Source organism: Echinops telfairi, unplaced genomic scaffold, assembly GCF_000313985.2.
Source record: "Echinops telfairi isolate 266 unplaced genomic scaffold, ASM31398v2 ScPeMD7_7469;HRSCAF=8507_1, whole genome shotgun sequence".
Lineage (NCBI taxonomy): Eukaryota > Metazoa > Chordata > Mammalia > Afrosoricida > Tenrecidae > Echinops > Echinops telfairi.
Window position 1 is genome coordinate 52,233,588 of NW_022111373.1, and position 19,283 is coordinate 52,252,870.

Genomic DNA, 19,283 nt, shown 5'->3' on the forward strand with positions numbered 1-19,283 from the left:
CGATGTACAAATGCGCTTTACACAATTGATGTGTGTATGGATTGGGATAACAGTTGTATGAGCCCCTAATAAAATGTTAAAAAAGAAAAAAAAAATTCAGGCAGGAGGCTGAGGGCACTCCTTACTGGGCTGCTTCAGGAAGTCTCTCCCCTCAGGTACCAGAATGATCATATTTGATCTACTAATGAGCTCCAGTTAGAAAGGATCAGTGGTTTAGCTGAAGAAACATAGCTGTGCTCAAGTATCACGGCACCCCCACCATACACCCTGGTGTCCTAGTGGGCTATACATTGAGCTGCTGGCACAAGGTCAATGGTGCCAACCCACCAACAAATCAGAGGGAGGAAGATGAGGCTGTCTGCTCCCATCAAGATCTATTCTGTCCGGTCCGGTCTCTAAGGGTCAGAAACCGATTATGGTACTTGGTTGTGGCAGCCTTAGCGAATGAGTACAATGACGTTTTACTACATCAAGTAACAGAACTTCTTACCAGTTTATCCTGTAAGAGCTTCCAACATTGATTGATATAGCCGAGGTTATCTTTTTCATAGATGACCAGCTGGCTCTCTGTCCATTTTTTATTGTTTTCAATTTCTTCATAGAGATTATTTGAAACTGAATTAAATCTAAGAGGGGAAAATATAATTTTGTTCCATTTTAAATAAGTGAAAGTCAGCAAACAAAAAACACCCCAAATTTAGTGTGTTGAAAATCTCTGCTGGTTTTTCAGGTGATTTGGCTCAGTGTCCTGAGTCGAGTGCTTATCAGATTCTGTGTGAGACAGAAGAGAAGTGGTGGTGCCCTGGGTTACGTGTTGGGCTGTTGATGCAAGGTCAGTGGTTCAAAACCAGCAGCAGCTCCACTGAAGAAAGGTGAGGCTATCTACTTCTGAAAAGATTTCTAGTCTCAGAAACCCTACAGAACATCTCTCCTCTGTCCTACTGGGTCACCAGGGGTTGGAAGAGAGTCAATGGTTTGGATTTAAGCGTGGTGGGAAGTGGACTGAGCCCTGATTTTGCAGCGGTGAAGCACTTGCTCATTAACAGAGAGGTCAATGGTTCAAACCCACCAGCCACTGTCATGTCTTTCATAAAGATTTACAGCCTTGGAAACCCTATGAGCCATTCTCTGCCCTATAGGGTTGCCCCTGGGAAGCACTGGCGGGAGATGGGAAAGCCAATGGAAGTGCACTGTGAGACCCTGGCCTGAGCTTGTATTCCATCTGGTGGCTGACCCCACCTCTCGTCGTATACAGCCTCTACGTGCAATAACCAAGAGCACGGCCACGGCTAGCGGGCCCTGCCTGGGACGCCTTGTGGAATTCCTCGCAGGGCCTCCATGAATTCGGTGCCCTTGAACGACGGGCTCGGGTAAGTCACGTGGGCGGGGTGTACTGTGGGGAGTACAGTTGGCACACCTTTTCTGTAAAGAGCCAGTAGCTTTGTGCGCTTCGTTGTCTGTTGCCACGTCTCAACTCTGCCGTTGCTGTGGAAAAGCGGTCACAGACAATCTGTGAACGAACGAGCATGGACATGCTATCGGCAAACTCTGTTTACGAACATTGAAATCTACATTTCATATCATTTTCACGTGCCATGACGTATTCGTGTGTATGAAATACTAGAATAGCTCATGTGTGCATGTATACATATGTAGACCTACATATACACACCTATAGATACATATTACATTATTTGAAAATGTAAGAGCCATTCTTAGCTGTGGGTCGTATAAAGATAAGCTGTGGGCCGGGTTGCCAGCCTTATTCCACAACGGCCCCTGTGAGGCTCGGGGAGGTGTGGGGCCTGAGGACCAGCATTATCTACTAGAGAGGGGAAAAGTTTGAGGGGGCCAGAGAGAGAGGGCGAGCACCCTAATAAGAACTTTGGGAAAGTAGAGCATCCAGGTTCTCTCACTGTCACCCATGGAGCAGTGTGCGTGGATTCTTTGACGTGTGTGTCTGGGGCGAAGAAGGATTTAGAGAAGGGTCAGGTCATTGTAGTGTGGGACACCATCAGACACAATGGGCAGAGGTTCGTGAGGGGACGAAGGGCAGCAGAATTATACGCTACCGTTTCCCAGCTGCCAACAAACCCATTTTGACTCATGGCGACCCCAAGGGTGTCAGAGTCGAACTGTGCTTCACAGGGCTTTCGACGGCGGATATTTCAGAAGCCGATCACCAAGCTTTCCATCTGAGGTTCCTCTGGGTGAGCTTCCACCCCTTTGTTCTAGCTGTCTTAACTGTGTAGGGCCACTGTCACAGTGCTGGGCTTTAGCAAGCAGAAATGAACTCTGGTGCAGTTTAAAACCCACTGATTTTGAGCCATTTCTGACTCATCATGATCCTGATGATAGGGTTTCCAGCACTGCCCATCTTGTACGGAAGCAGGCAACCTCATCTTTGCCTTGGGGATCCACTGGTGAGTCTGAACTGCCAGCCTTGCAGTTCGTGGCTCATTTCCCAACCCAGGGCCCCACAAGGGTTCTTTCCGCCAGAGTAGGAGGCTAGAAATCTGAATTCAGATCATTGGCTCTGACGGAAGGCTTTCTCTGTCTGTGGATTCTGGAGGAAGGTCCTGGCTGCCTTCCAGCATCCAGAGGCCTGGTGATTCTCGAAGCTCTCCATGTGTGTTGGGATCAATCATTCCCTGGACCAAGGAGGGACAGGGATCCTGGATCCACTGGATGGGGTCTGCTTCTGGCTCTTCTTTCTGGACAATAGTCCAGTCCTTCTGATCTCTGCTCATCCTTCTACATTCCAAAAGAGATGGACTCAAAATACAACCTAATCCTGTAGGTTGTATCGGGTCTCATGACATCATAACGGTTAGGATTTACAAACTGACTTATGACACCAGATCCCCAAATGGTTAATAAGTACATAAGATCACAAAAGGATCTACTACTGAGAATCATGACCCAGCCATGTTGACACCTATTTTGGGGGGTGGAGTGCACAATTTCACTCTGTAGCAGTAGCTGGGAGCTTAACAATTTGCACCACCCAGGGAACATAGGTGGGTGAAATAACAGAGGACAAAGGATTAAAAAAAATAAGAGCAGATGTTGCTACAATGATTAAAAGGGCTTAATCGTGTTCTAAGGAGACTGAATGATGCATTAAGTTAAAGCACTTGACTGCTGCCTGGAAAAGTTGACAGATCACCCCGCAGGCATGGTGTGAGAGCAAGACGAGCCAGTCTGGGTCCTTGCCGAATGGCAGCACCTGCCGCAGTTCTGCTCTGTCCTGTGGGGCATGAGGAGTTGGAATTGCCGCGTCAGCTGTGGGTTTGGGTAAATTTAATCAGGCACTATCAAACTGAAAAGTCTATGCAGTGAGTGAACATTTCATTCCTTCAAATATTCGTTCTTTTCTTGTAAATAAATCACTGTTGACTAGATCCGGGGAGTGACTGACAGGAGCTTCTTCTGTCACATCTGTGGCCAAGACTCTTGCTATATGAGCACTGATTTGGCAGGCTTCGGACACTCATTAGTTCAACATCCGAGTAAGCCCCTTTTGGAAGGAGGAGGCTGAAAGGAGGGACTCAGAGGACAGGGGGGCGGGGGCTCCTGTATCAGTCAGGTCCATTGATCAATCCCCAAATCCCAGGAATCCACTAGAAAACTGTGTCTTGTACATTCAATATAAAAGGTCAGTTTAGCAGAACATTCAATTCAAATGTGTAAAAGTCTCTAAAGGCAAACAGTTCTCAGTTAAACTTACCTTTTAATGCTATTGAGTGCTTTTATTTAAAAGTTAATCCTTTACTGTAAGACGGTCCTTTCTTTAAAAAGAAAAAGTAAAAAAAAATCTATTTCCCATCTGTCCTTTGAAAAAAATCTCGATGTACCACAATATCCTAACATTAGCAATGGTATCTGTACAATTTAGTGGAGTTATGGAAGTTTTTTGTCTAATTATTGTTTGAAGGCCATCTTGCCCGAAGCTGGAATCCAATATACCAGATAAAAACAGGGTGCAGTATAGCACCGATGAAACATACAGTATTCCTCTGGTTCCTTGAGGCTTCCTCACCCGCCACTATCATGACCCCAGTCCTGCCTTTCACTGGGGGGTAGACTGGAGCATGTACACTGGTGGAGATAAGAGCTCACAGCACACAGAACCCAGGTCAGATAAAAACCTCAGAAACAGAAATGGGAGTAGCGATACCAAGAGGGTAGGGGGAAGGGGGAGAGAGAAGGGGAGAAAGTGGGAGCAGATCGCAAAGATGGGCACATAACCACCCCCACCAACCCCAGGGGGACAAACAACAGAAACCATGGGGAAGAGAGACAGTAGTCGGTGTAAGATATGAAAATAATAGTAATTTATAATTTATCAAGGGGTCACGAGGGTGGGAGGAGTGACTGGGGAGGGAAAAAAGAGGAGCTGATACCAAGGGCTCAAATGGAAAGTAAATATTTCGAAAATAACGATGGCCATATATGTACAAATATGCTTGATACAATTGATGTGCGGATTGTTATAAGAGCTGTAAGAGCCACCAATGAAAGTGTCTTTAAAGCAAACAAACAAAACCAGACTGCTCTGACTGAAAGAGAAAGAGCTCTGACTCCTTTACTTTTTGAGTCAAGCAGTTTTCAATATATATCTTAGCCCAAAGGCTAATATTTCTAATGGCAAGGAATCTCACAAATTTATATGAAAATGTTAAAAAAAAAATCCCAGTGTGACGTTTGACAAACAGGCAATTAACAGAAAAAGAATTCAAATGAGGAAGGGAATACAACTGCATATCAGAAATGTTCTTTTTCATTAAAAGGGGAAGGCATTGTATTGGCACAATGGAATAAACGTTGGCCTACTCACTACCAGGGTGTTGGTTCAGATCCCGCAGCGTCCAGGAAGGAGAAACATAAGGTTGTATACACCTTTAAAGATGTGCAGTCTCAATGGACAGTGTAAGACATGAAATAACAGCAATAACACATAATTGACCAAGATTCACGGGGGGTGGGGGGGAAGGTGGGGAAAGAGGAGCTGATACCAAAGGCTCAAGTAGAAAGAAAATGTTTTGGAAATGTTGATGGCAACATATGTACAAGTGTGCTTAATACAATTGAATGGTGGATTGTTCTAAGAATTGTAAGGGCCTCCCATTGAAATGATTAACAATAATAAAAAAGATGTGCAGTCTCAGAAACTTTAAGGAGCAATTCTACTTGGTCCTATAGGGTCCATTTAAGTCAGAATCCACTCAGTAGCCATGGGTTTGATTTGGGTTTTGGTATAAAAGAGAAGCTCATTGCTGGCAAGAATATAGAGAAAGGCCTACATTTCTTGTGAGGGTAAGTTACTACACTTCTAGAAATTATTTATAAAAATTGACAAGTAGATATCTTCTTTAACCCAGAAATCTTCTCTACAGAAATAAAACAGTATCTAAGAATACCTAGGGACAAATACACAAGAGTTATTAGTAAAATATTAATTGTGCTGTTCATAAACTGGAAATAAGCTATTCCACAAAAGATACAGAGTTGAATTAATTATGGCATATCTATTTAGAATATTATGGAGTCATTAAAATAATGTTAGGATAATATTCACTGATCTGGAGAAATATCTGCAAAAAGCAAATAATTGAATAATGATGCAGAATTTATTTTCAAACCCCATAATATCTTCTCATGTGTAATGTATGTAAAATCTGTGCATATACCAACATACGCACATACATATATAAAGGAGTTTTAGAAAACTCATGGAAAAGTTTCAGCATATTTTCATTCAACTTTTCCATGAACTTCTTGAAGTTCATTGTATGACATCTTTTTGTCTGTTATATATTTAATTATATAAACAAAGACAAAAATATGGAAGACTACATCCCTGGCTAGCTATCTGGTTAAGTATTTCTTTTTCACCTTTTTTGTTTTTTTATTGGTTGGTTGTAATAACTAAATATTATTTTTTAAAAAAAATTGATGGTGAAAATTTAACTATAAAATAGTCAATCATATAATTGAATTATTAGAGCTCATAATTATTTTCCTGGTAAAAATCTGGTTTATAAATTCGTGGTTCCCTACTGTAATACTAATGAAACTTTGGGCTTCCTTACTTAAAGTGAATAAAAAATTCATTTTTAACAAAAGTATCCAGATTCAAATTTAGCTATTTTGGTGACTGCTGCTTTCAATTTCCCACAGCATCAAAGATGGGAAAAGTAAGTAACATCATTAGTGAAACATTCAGCTCTAAATAAAAAAAATGTTCCCTTAAAAATGTCCCATGTGGGCATATAATTTCTGTCCCTTCCCTACAAAAACCAAACCCAATCCACGGCCGTTGAGTTGATTGGAATGCGTAAAGGACCCTAAGGGCAGGGTAGAATGGCCCCTCTGTGGGTTTCTGAGACTGCAACTCCACCAAATTAGAGAGCCTAGTCTTTCTCTTGCCCAGCGGCTGGTGGTTTTGAACTAGCAGTGCAAGTCATAACCACTATGCCACGAGGGTAATTGTTAACTTGTATGTCTAGAAACCATTTTCCCCTACTTCTTCAATTGATATTTTTCTTTACCTTAATTCCAAGTACAAATAAGTAGATCAAGTACCACCCAAGTATTAGCTGATTAACTTCATTATGCTAGGGTTTAAGAACAGGGCAGAACCGCCCATGTGGGTTTCTGAAACCGTAACTATTTATGGGAGTAGAAAGCTTCATCTTTCTCCCACAGAGGGGCTGGTGGTTTCCAACGGCTGACCACGACACCACTATGGCTCACAGGAGAGTCCTTAGAGATACAGAAAAATAATGGTGTGCCTTACCACCAATTGCACTTCGTTAACGAAATATGGCAGAGGGGGAAAGAAAGCAAGTAGAACATTAGCAAAACACTGGATTTGACCAAGATGGGGAACAGCGAGGATGGAGAACAGAGGCAGAAGCGGGCAGTAAGAAAATATCATCCATTTCCCTTTTCCTTCTTCATGAGCCTGGAAAATGGGGGCCGATTAAACAGGAGAAGGAAGGGGCTCGAGAAGGAGGTGGCCAATGAATTGAGTATTTGTGGAGCCTTCTTTCCTTTACTGCTTTCTCTATGGAGCAGGGGTGTATCTGAGAAGGGCTAGGGTCCACAGTCTTAAAAGAGACCATGGGATCAGTGGCGAATCTTTGAAAAAACAAAAAATCTTAAAGGAAAGCTTATAGATTGAAATGATTTATTTTGTGTGTGTGATTTGATCATCTTAGGGGTTACATTTATTTTCAGCAATGCTTTATATTCCGGCATTTGAGCAGATAGTTACTGATAAATGAAGATTATTCAGGTGGAAGAATCAGAATGAACATACCAATTCGGTCGAGCTATTATGAGGCAACAACAATCACCAAAACAAAACACAACAAAAACGTTACCACTCACATTTCTTCTTTTATTATGAGTAATGTATACACTACTTTAGTATAGACAATTCATGCCAGTACTTTCATTAGGCAAAAGGCTTTGGAAGGCATTTAACAGAATTAAAAATCTTCTAGTCACTTACTTGAATTCCAAAAGGTTCATTTCGTGGTGATAATCCCCCTGGATCATCTTTAAATTTGAGGTTTGCTCAGAACTGGAAGCCTCTATCTTTCCCAAGAGCTGCAGTACCTGATGGAAGCATAAGAGGGAGCTGTTTTGCGTGTGTGAACAATACCACGAGCACTTACGTTAATTATACTTGATGCCTAATGGGGCCAGGAAACAGACTTGAACTTAAAGCAAGTTTGCAATTGAAAAGATGCTCTTCAAATGGGTATGATTCAATATTTATTGAACTATTTCTACAGAAGACTAATGGGGGATGTTCCGTTCTGTTGTCTGAAATACTTCTTTTGATAAGAAGGCATCTAGTGATGTCCAGACACATGTGAATAGCATTCATGTGTTTATTAAGTTGTTAACTTGACTATGACTTTACTTTCAGTCTCCCCAGGTACAATGCAAACGTTCTCGTTCACTCCTTTAGCCTCAGTGTATAACACTCAGTGAACACAGCAAATGGAATACAACAAATACAAACACAAGTAGGAGTGGAGGAAAACACCCAGGGTTAGTGCTCGGAGGTTTCCAGGTGGGATTCAGACATGAGCACAAAGGAATCCCAAATGAAAATAATCAGGGCATATAAAGCTTGGCAAAGATAAGTTCCAGTCCTAAAAATGAGGCTGGAAGTACCTTCCATGTTGCCAGAAACCTGGAGGAATTTCCTTTAGGTAAAATGAAGAAGGAAATAAAAAAAGATCTTTACAAAAAGAGATGCAGAATTATTGCACAAAGGCTACAAATTAATCAGAAAAATATAAAGAAACAAAAATCCAAGCTCTTGAGTAAAAACCATAAAAAAGTCATTCTTGATTCTAGTGTTGTAAACACGGAGATGCATCGCCAGATTTCCTGGAGTGGGGAACATAACGGGTCCTCCCCGCCACGCTGACACTAGGCTTCCCATAGGCTGCAGTTCTCATTCTAGATCTGAGTCATACTCCTCCGATTGGTCAAGCAATTTGTAACTTTCTCAAGGTAGCCTCTCACTGCCATCCACAGTCTCAGAAACTCACAGGTGAAGGTCTACCCTGTCCCATTGGGTCGCTCTGATAAAAACTAACTTTTATCACAGGAGTAAGGCCTCTATTGTGGTCTGAAGGCTCTCCTTAGCCCCCTTCTCATTTTTCCCTCACAGGTTTTCCCCTCTATAAATTTCTTGCACATCTGATGCTATTTTGGCATTTGCTTTCCAAAGGATCTGGGCTAGTATTCGTGTCAACAAGTAAATCAACACTGTCCAATTTACCTGGGAAGCAATGATATGTTGCAGATCAAAAGAACACAAATTTATCGTTGTGAGACATTTTTATAACTACAAAGGAGAGAATGAAAATGTACAAACTTCATATCACAAAAAGGAGTCTCAGACTTGAATGAATGAAAGTGGAATGAAGAAATCATCTGTGTTAGGTAGGTAGGCCCTAGGAGAATGCCTCGCAGCCAATATCATGTTACTTGGCAAGAGAGACTTTGCAGATGTAACGAACAGCCCTTAAGATCTGGGTAGTTTTATCTTGGATTATCTAAATAGGCCCCATCCGATCATACCCACCCACTGCCAATGTGTAGATTCTGACTGCTAGTGACCCTAGAAGGCAGAGTAGGACTGCTCCTGAGGGTTTCTGAGACTGTGACTCATCTTTTTCCCTTGGAGTGGCCGGTGTATTTGAACCACCAACCTCGTGGTCAGCAGCCTAATGCCTAATCCACAGTGACACCAGAGCTCCTCACAGGCACCCCAGCAAGCAGATAACATTCTTCAACTGCAGGCAGAGAGAAGCCGGAGTTGAAGCCAGAGAGATGTGAAGCATGAGAGTCTTCACTTGCCCGTGGCTGGGGAGCAGCCACATGGAAAATAGGACGTTAAGTGTAGGCAGCTGCTGGGAGTGCAGAATGGATCCCAGTTGACAGCTAGCAAGGAACACAGCGCTGACAAGACACTGAATTTGGCCAACAACCTAAAGGACTTCAAAGGAGATGAATTTCCAGTTTTTTGGAAGGAATGCAGCCCAGCCAAACCTTGATTATAACTTTGTCAGGTACTAAGCAGGGGACCCAGTGTGCCCCACCAAAACTGCGAGATAAATAATTTGTGTTGTTGTGAGCCAGTTTGTGGTTGTTTGGGCAGCAGTAGAAAACCAATACATGTATGTTTTGGGAATTAGAAATAAAATTTACATGTAAATCCTAGGCTTTGTCCTATGCTAAATATGAAAAGGCAAAAACATCAACAATTAGATGGTCACTAGATGAATTGTTACTTAGAATTGTTGCAGGGGAGGTTGGTGGGAAGAAATGGCAAGCTAATAAAAAGTACAAGAATGAAGAAATGTTCTAAAATCAATTGTGGTGATGATTGCACAATTATTTTAAATATATTTAAACCATTAGATTGATTGTATCGTACATGAATTATATACTCATAAAACAGTTAAAAGATAAGTAATTAAAATTAGGACTGAGAAAAGATGGTTATGAAATCAACAAAGCAAATAAGTTAGCAAAAAAAAAATCATGAAGCTGAAATTGTGAGTTAAATTGAAGCTTAATAATTACAACGCTCCCCGCCCAAGCCCCTGGGCTGCTGTTGGGTCAGTTCCTACTCTGTGCAGAATGAGTCCAAACGATAGTGTAGAACTGCCCTGCAGGGTGGTCAAGGCAATACATCTTTATGGGACCAGATGGCCTCATCTTTCTGTCTGAGTGGCTGGTGAGTTTTAATGCTTAACCCGGTGAACTCCCAGGGCTCCTTTCAATAACTGTAAAACTCGAAATGCACTATCATTGAGCGAACTCAGCTCCTAATGACCCTCTGGGACAGGGTGGAATTGCCCCTGTGGGCTACCAAGACTGCAACTCTTCACCGGAGCAGAAAGCCTCGCCTTCTCTCAGAGTGCCTGGTGCTTTCCACCGTTGCCTTGCAGGGAGCATCCCCAGGCATAGTCACCGCTCCAGTGGGGCTCCTTTCTCAAGAACTGTAGGAGACTTTAATTCATTCCTCTCAATCCAAAGCAAAAGGGTAGACCAAATATTAAATAAGGATACAGAAACCCTAATGAATTGGCTATTTCTTATGCAGAGACCCCAAATAGAAAATTTACTTTCATTTAAAACATTTATAAAAAATGGATATACTAGATCACCAAAAAAAGTCCTTTCAAGTATTCCGAATATTAAAATTAGTACAGACAAGAAAATTTCATTAAGAGATACACCCAAACATGAATGTTAGCGTGAAAAACATAAAGTGCTCGTCACTGAGGAAACCAACAACGACAGTGATAAAAAGGCTGAGCGATTCAATCAAAGGTAAAACTCTCCACCGCAAAGGTAGAACACTGCATATCAAGTCTTAGGGCTACTGGAATAAAGAATGCTTTCAGGGATAGTCAATCGGTGTGTGTTTCAGGAAAAAGAAAGAATGTAAGTAAATGTGGTTCAAGAAGTTGGAAAAATAACAACAAAAACCGCAAGAAGCAAAAAATGAATAAAAAGAAAGGCTAAAATTAGTGATAGCAGAATAGAAAATTAGATAGCAGAATCTAAGAAGGAACAAAGACATAATAAAACTGGATCACTTTAGAAAAGCCAGAATAAAAAATAAAAATACAAATATATAAAAACACAAAGTGGTAAAATTGAAGGTCAAAGGAAAGATAATCAAATGACTATTTTCGAGAAAGTAGAAAAAGTAAAACCGAGTCAAGGACTAGTAGCGGGGTAGAAGAAAGCCTCAATATATAAACAATAAGACATCATATACGATGGAAAAGTCCAAATGGGTCAAGGATGTCAATGTCAACAATAAAGCTGAGGAAGTATTAGAAGACAATGTAAGCGATATTAAGTGTTTGCATGAGGAAGTGCTTTCCCACTAAGACTGAAATATCTCAGACCCACAAAAGAAGACTAAGACATTTAGCCATCATTTTCCAAGAGAAAAATGAAAAACTGGGGCAATGTATCTGGAGCTCATAAGATAGAGAAACAGCTAATTTCTCAAACATATAGAGAAAAAGCCCAGACCCACTCCCAATGCAGCAATCCTGACAAATAATGATGCTATAGAATATCTCTGCGGCTAAACATCTTCAGAGAAGCCGCTGTGGTGGCTGCTGTGAGGTGCAGTGAGTTGCCTCTGACTCACAGTGACCCGGCCTGCGCCATCCTCTCCCCATTCTCTTGTTTGAGCTCTCCCTGTGGCAGCACCTGCTGCGTGAGTCCATCTGGTCCAGGGCCTTCCCGCTCTCAGAGGCTGATGGCTTGACTTGCGGACTCAGGGCGGGGTCAGCAGTCTAATCTTACCTGACGATACCAGGGCTAACCTATAAAGAGCTCCCAGAAATCAAGAAAAAGGAATGCAATATGGGCAGCAGCACAAAGAAGCAGCCCACAGAAAAAAAGGACAAATTGGACTTCTTAAACATATATAAAGATGCTCAATCTCATTCATAATGATAATTCTTTAAAAGCTGGTCAAAATGACACAGGCCATCCCCCCCCCCCACCCCCCCCATCAAAATGCCAAAAGTTGAGCATTGCTACATTGATGAAACTATGGGAATTAGGTCATTTTACATTTTTCTGGTGGGGATTCAGCCTTGTAAATTTTATGGAGAGGAATTTGACAAGATCTATTATACCAGATGCATGTACCCTTTCACCCTACAGTCCCGCTACCTGGTTGTGTTTATCATACACATATTCTATACACCCAAGGTGACAAAAACACAAGGCTATTAACTTCAGCATCATTTGAAAGAGTGAAAATTTGAAATGTCCATCCATAAAGGACTTACTAAATGAACTATTGTATAATCGTACAGAAGAAGAGTGTGCATATACAAATATCTCAAGGATTTATTTGGTTTGTTTAAAAAACAAAAGCAAAGTGTGTAGTATATGCTTTGAGTTTTAGGGAGAAATAAGGATATGTATATTTGCTTGTTTCTTCATAAAGGCATCTTGAAAAGATTCACGTAAGAATAATAAAAAATATTATATATGAGGGGTTTGTGAGAATTTGATGAATGGTGACTAATTAGATTGATGTATCATGTTTAAAAAAACCCAAAAAACTAAGCAGGAGAGAGAACTATAATTCAATCTCCCAATTTCACCTTTTCATTTAAATGCAAATGGAAGACTGAGAGACTGTATAACTCTCACCGAGGAAATGTAAGAATGTTTCAGGAATAGGACCTGTGTCCGCAGAATACATCAGAAGACCAGAAGTAAAATAAACAGCAAACAGAAGCCAGACCCAAACACAATCAATATCATGACTTGGTTATGTAAGTCTTTGCAAAATTAAGTAAAGTAGGAATCAATGGAAGCTTCCTTAATATGATTAAAAATTCTTGTATCACGCCAACAATCAACCCTAATAACAGAGATACCCCCCAGTATACCCAGAAGTTAGACAGACTGCCTTCTATACCATAAAACCAAACCCAATCCACTGCCATCCGGTCGATGCTGACTCTCAGCCACCCTAGAGGATAAGGTAGAATTATCCCGGTGAGTTCCTGAGGCTGTAACTCTGTATGGGGGTAAAAAGTCCTATCTTTCCCCTCCAGAGCAGCTAGTGGCTTTGAACTGCTGACCTTCCAGTTAGCAGCCCAACTTGTAGACCACTGGGCTCCTTCTACAGTGACAGGTTTTATTTAACAGTGTTCTGCGTCCGGGCTATGAATTTTGTTTTAAGTGGTGAGGTTCTCAATTAGGAAGCCAGCCCTAAACTTGTCTTGATTAGTCATTAATACAATTGAGTGCCTTGAAAAATGAAACGGATTAAACAGGCCCCCATACTGGGACTAACTGGATCAGTCAATAGAAAGTTGAACAAGGGAATCCGAATGGCATTGGAGTAAACTCTGTTCTCCTGTAACATCTGCTGCTCTCGGTAAACTGGTTTCCAACACCGAATAAGCCAACACCTTAACTTCTTGTCCTCCAGTTCCCAAAGGATCTTTGCCTTGTGCTGCCCAAAATGGTCTCAAAGAGATGTGTTTGCGTTCTGCCGGGTACAGAATGGAGTGGGGCAGAGAAGGCCTGGCACTGGACTCCATTTCTTTCAAACCATTGGCTGGGTGGAGGAGAAAGGGGAGGAAGATAATTCAGGCAGAAAAAAGCAGCAACAAGGTGGAGGATGTGTAAATAGCTTGGTGTGAGTGGAGGGCTACCTTTCAGGTAGTGTAGTTACTGCTGGGTAAGGCAGGAAACAAAGGGATGTAACTGAAGAGATGATTAGGAGCCAGGAATGGGTAGCCTTTAAAGTCCAGGCCTAGAGATGTGTTTCTCATTTGTAACTGGCATACTCTATTACAGAGTTTTAAGCAGTGATGTAAATAAATGATCAACTCACATTTATGTTGGTCTTTCAATAATACTGTCTATGGGAAATTCTTTTGCTTATAATTCCTGGTTCTCCAGTCTTTGAGGGCGGAACCCAGAGAGTAAGACTAATGGTATCAATGGGGTTAAGGGTCATTTACTCAAACTATGTGACTATTTTGGAACACAGGAGGACCTTATTAAAGATTTCATTACTGGCTGACCATATACATAGTGTCTATGTATTAGTTGACATATTTGGACCCTTCGGGAGAAAAGCCACATATAACGTAAAACAGTCATCACTTGATGGGTTTTTTACTAAGACATAGACTGCTCTTATTTCTGGAAATAACACAGTGTATAAGAGTTTCATCTGTTTTCAGTTACCTTCATATCCAAATTCTTAGAAACATTTTCCAGGGCTGAAATGAGCTCTTGAATTGCTTTCTCATTTTGACGGTACTCGTGCCTCATGAAGTTAATATCTCCAGAAAGCTTCACAATACTTGAATCACATCTGCTGACGAGATGAAAATGGGTTTCGAGGTCCATAGATTCACATACAGGTTTAATACCATTCTGTCTCTCACTGCCATCAAGCCTATTCTGACTGATAGCCACCCTATAGGTAGGAAAGGGTAGAACTTCTCCTGCGGGTTTCTGAGACTATCACTCTTTGGGGGAGTAGAAAGCCTAATTTTTCTCCTGTGGAGCAACTGGTGGTTTTGAACTGCTAATCTTGTGGTTAGTAACCCAACACACAACACGCTGCACCACCAGGAGCCCAAAGAAAGAAGCTAAAGAGAGGAAGGGAAAGTTATATAGTAAAGGAAAGCTTTCTATTTTCCCTAACACTAAGTAGGTAGCAGGTTATATCCCTAAGATATAAAAATCTACTGGAACTCCTAAGACTGAGATAACGCATCAGATTATATGTTAGACAGGGTTCTCAAGAAAAACAATACCAGGACACTTATGAATATATAGATATATGTATACACACACACACACACACACATATATACACAACATATGAAATAAACAGCTAATTAGTCTATAGTGCAGTACAAATGGCTCAGTGCAACTCACTTCTACAAGACAGCTAATACACTGGCAGTCATATATATATACACAACATATGAAATAAACTGCTAATTAGTCTATAGAGCAGTACAAATGGCTCAGTGCAACTCACTTCCATGAGACAGCTAATACACTGGCAGTCCTGCAAGTCTTGAGGGCTGCCGGGCAAGTCAAGAAAGCAGACAGCTGAGTCCTCTGTAGAGCAATTCAGGCAACACGGCTACAAGCAGCAAACAGCAAGGCAGGTCACCAACAGTCAGCCAGATGACTGGGTCCGACAGTCCTCAGCTCAAGTGACGTATACTCCAGTAGTGTGGCGAAACAGATCTTGAAGGAACCTCAAACTACAGTGACACAGTCCATGGGGTAGGTGTCCCACAGGTGGTGTAGCTTGCAAGTTGAGGCAGAGAACCAGCTAAGGTAGCTGCACACTGGTCCGATCATCAAAGAGCGAGAGATAAGAAAGGCAAGGCTCGCCGAGCCATTTATCTCTCCACCCTTCAATTAATCCCACATGTGTTCATTGGCCAGGTTGGCACAGTAAACTTACCTATCACAATCCACCCCTTACCAACTTGGCACTTGTACACAATTTTTAGCCATATATAATTTCCAGACATTAATGAAATCACACTTAAACTTAACATCAAACATCTATCATACATATAAATGAAAACACACTTTTGTATATGATACATCATACATGAACAAAGGAAAGATATTCATTAAGCACATATAAAGAAAATAAACCGACAATTACAAACCTCACATTTGCAATTGATCATGTGGTTGTAACTTATTGGTAGAACTGCTTTCTTCTACAACCCATTCTGTATTACCTTTGCCCTAGGCAAGCACCTCAGCTGGCTGTGTTTTTTTGCCCTGTGGGGTGACCCAGACCTTCATTCCTGAAGGGTCTGGGTCATTAGATGTCCTATCAGGATTGGGTTGCTGTAATTTACCATTAATTTAATCACAGGGCAGGGTAGCACTAAGAGTCGGCCTACAGGATCTCCTGGATTTCAGTCATATTCTTCTTTACCTCCATTATGTAACACCAGTCCAATTTATCCTTGGTAATCAGGATCAGCCACACCACTCAATACAGTGACACTCTTCCTGACCTGTTGATCCAAAGGCATGAGAAGCCCAAAGTGGCCAGGGGGCATTCTCAGCTGCCAGTTCAGTAGAATCCATGCTGTGTTTCCAGGTGGGAGAGTTCCTTCCTTCTGGACCAGGACCTCCAGGCCTGAGGAACACAGGGTTGCTGGGACAGGAAGCAAAAATGCTGCAAGTGGATCACTAGGAGTAATAGTGAGTGGTGCCACTCCAGCTTCCACCCCTTGGTTCCTGGACCCATGAATTCTGGCTATTGGAGACACAGCACCATATATTGACCGCTGCTTTAGAGTGTATACAGCCTCCTGGAGAACATTGCCCCAGTCCAGCAAGTTGTTGCCACCTATCTGGTGCAGTAATTGTGTCTTTGGGAGGCCATCCCATCATTCTATCAAGCCAGCAGCTGCAGGATGATGAGGAACATGATACGACCAGTGGATTCCATGGGAATGGGCCCATTGCCGCATTACATTTGCTGTGAAGTGAGTTCCTTGATCTGAAGCAATACTGTGTGGGATGTCATGCCGGTGGATGAGGCATTCTGTAAGTCCACGAATGGAAGCTTTGGCATAAGCATCGTGTGCAAGGAAATCAAATCCATATCCCCAGTAGGTGTCTATTCCAGTAAGAACAAAACGCTGTCCCCTCCATGACGGAAGTGGTCCTATGTAATCAACCTGCCACCAGGTTGCCAGTTGATCTCCCTGAGGAATGGTCCCATATCTTGGACTTAATGTTGGTTTCTGCTGCTGGCAAATGGGGCACTCAGTAGTGGCAGTGGCCAAGTCAGCCTTGGTGAGTGGAAGTCCATGTTGTGCCCATGCATAACCTCCATCCCTGTCACCATGTCCACTTTGTTCATGTGCCCATTGGGCGATAACAGGAGTGGCAGAGGAATGAAGAGGACCAGTCTCCACAGCGCATGTCATCTTATCCACTTGATTGTTAAAGTCCTCCTCCTCAGAGGTAATCCTTTGGTGAGCATTCACATGAGACAGGATTATCTTTACTTTCTTGGCCCATTCATAGAGATCTGTCTACATACCTCTTCCCCACACCTTCTTGTCACCAATTTTCCAATCATGCTCCTCCCAGTTCCCTGACCATTCAGCCAAGCCATTAGCCACAGCCCATGAATCAGTATACAGTCTCACAGCTGGCCATTTTCCCTTGTAGGAAAACTGAATGGCCAGGTGCACTGCTTGAAGCTCTGCCCACTGGGAGGATTTCCCTTTACCACTGTCCTTTAGGGAGATCCCAGAAAGGGGCTGTAGTGCTGCTGATGTCCACTTACAAGTGGCACCTGCATATTGTGCAGAGCCATCTGTAAACAAAGAATGACTTTTCTTTTCTTCAGTTAAATTATCGTAAGGAGCTCCCCAGGAGGCCATAGGTGCAGACTGGGAGAAGGAAGGATGGCTGGTCCTCCTTAGAGTGGAAGGTGTGATTAAGGAGAGGGATGGTCTCAGAACCTCAGAAACGCATCTCAAGTGCCAAATAACAGACCTAAAATCTTCTGCTTGTGCTACAAAGGAGAGGCTTCTCTCTAGTAATAGAGCTGACATTGCTGAGAACCAGGTCCAGAGTCTCATCATGCGAATGGCTGAATTACCATGTCAGCTGAATTGCAGGTCTAGAGAAGCATCTGATACTAAAGCAAGGGCATTGATAGGAAAAAGTTGAGACCCTGAAACATGGGAAGGGAACATATGGGCTGATGATCCAGAAGAGGAGGGTATCGAGCTCCTGGAAAAGATTGAGCCAGCCCTGCCAATAGATCCACCCCTCCCAGCTGAGGGGATTAATCCACTATCAATAAAACAACACACACCTGAGCAGATTAACCAAACTGTTCAAGCTGAAATGCCAGGTGGGGCTGCATCTGTAGCATTGCCTGGGGAAGGTGCCTTCCAAGATATTGCCGAGAGCACCCAGGAACACCCTCACCACTCATTATTTCCTTTAGACCTGCACTAAAATTAAGGCTCAGAAAGCTCCTAAAGGTGATGTTGAGATGATTACACAGGAAGACGCATGCTAGACTCATAAAGATCTGCTGGAGTTTTCAAATACATACAAGCAGAAGCCTGGGGAATATCCCTGGCAATGGTTACTAAGGGTGTGGGATACTGGTGCAAGGAATGTAACATTAGACCAGTCTGAGTTTCTGGATATGGGACCCCTAATCACAGATTCTTCCTTCAGTGGCTCAGCAAGAGAGGTTAAGAGAGGACCTAATTCCTAATTTAGTTAGTTAAATGAAGCATGGGCTGCCAGATGGCCTAGATTAGACCAACTTGAGGTACCTGACCTACCTTGGTACACTGTAGAAGAAGGCATCCAAAAGCTTAGGAAAATTGGTATGTTGGAATGAATCTATCAGGATATTCCCATAGCCCCAAAAAGGGGTGTCCTGAGGACATACCCTTTACCACAACCATAAGGAACAAGTTTGCGAAGTGGGCCCCAGCATCTCTGAAAACTCCCATGATTGCTATTTAAGTGTACCAGGATTAACAGTGGGAACTGGCCTAAGTGAACGCCGACATTTACCCACAATGGGGCTGATTGGTCCCCTGGTGGTAGAGGGCAGGTATCAGCACTGAATCAATAGAAACAGGGTGGATGTGGTTATTGTAATAGACAGCAAGATTTCGGTTGTAATCAAAGAAACCTGTTTCGTGAATATTTGCCAACTTGGCACCTGTACACAGTTTTTAGCCATATGTAACTTCCAGAAATTAATGAAATTACACTTATACTTAACATCAAACATCTACCATACATATAATGTATGTAGGAAGGAATATTTGCAGGCAAAAAATGTCCCTAATATCAAGGAAAATGAAAAGATATCCATCTAACAAGCTCAAAAAACTCCCCACAGGATAGACACTAAAAGAAAGTCAGTAAGACATATCATAGAAGGGCCCCCAAAATATTGAATGGGAAGTGGTGCTGGAAAAAATGGTTAACTACCTGCAGAAAAATGAAGTAAGACCCTTACCTCATCCCATGCACAAGAATAAACTCAAGGTTGATCATATACCTTGAGGTGAAACCCCAAACTATTAGGGCCTTTAATGAGGGAATTGGGACACACCTGAGAATCTTGGCACAGGGAATACATAGACTATCAGAAATAGGCAAGAATATAAATACAGAGAAGTCACAAA

The 19,283-nt window shown here is 42.2% G+C and overlaps 1 protein-coding gene across 1 annotated transcript in view; it reads right to left on the bottom strand.

The window, feature by feature from the left end:
- Window positions 1-19,283, bottom strand: part of FAM81B (family with sequence similarity 81 member B) — a 67,929-nt gene that overhangs the window by 4,722 nt on the left and 43,924 nt on the right. Inside the window, exons 4-6 of the mRNA XM_004703642.2 lie at window positions 14,293-14,422; window positions 7,523-7,629; window positions 491-626 (exon numbers count right to left, since the gene is read on the bottom strand). Coding sequence (XP_004703699.2) covers window positions 491-626; window positions 7,523-7,629; window positions 14,293-14,422 — 373 coding nt within the window. The remainder of the gene's footprint in view (window positions 1-490; window positions 627-7,522; window positions 7,630-14,292; window positions 14,423-19,283) is intronic.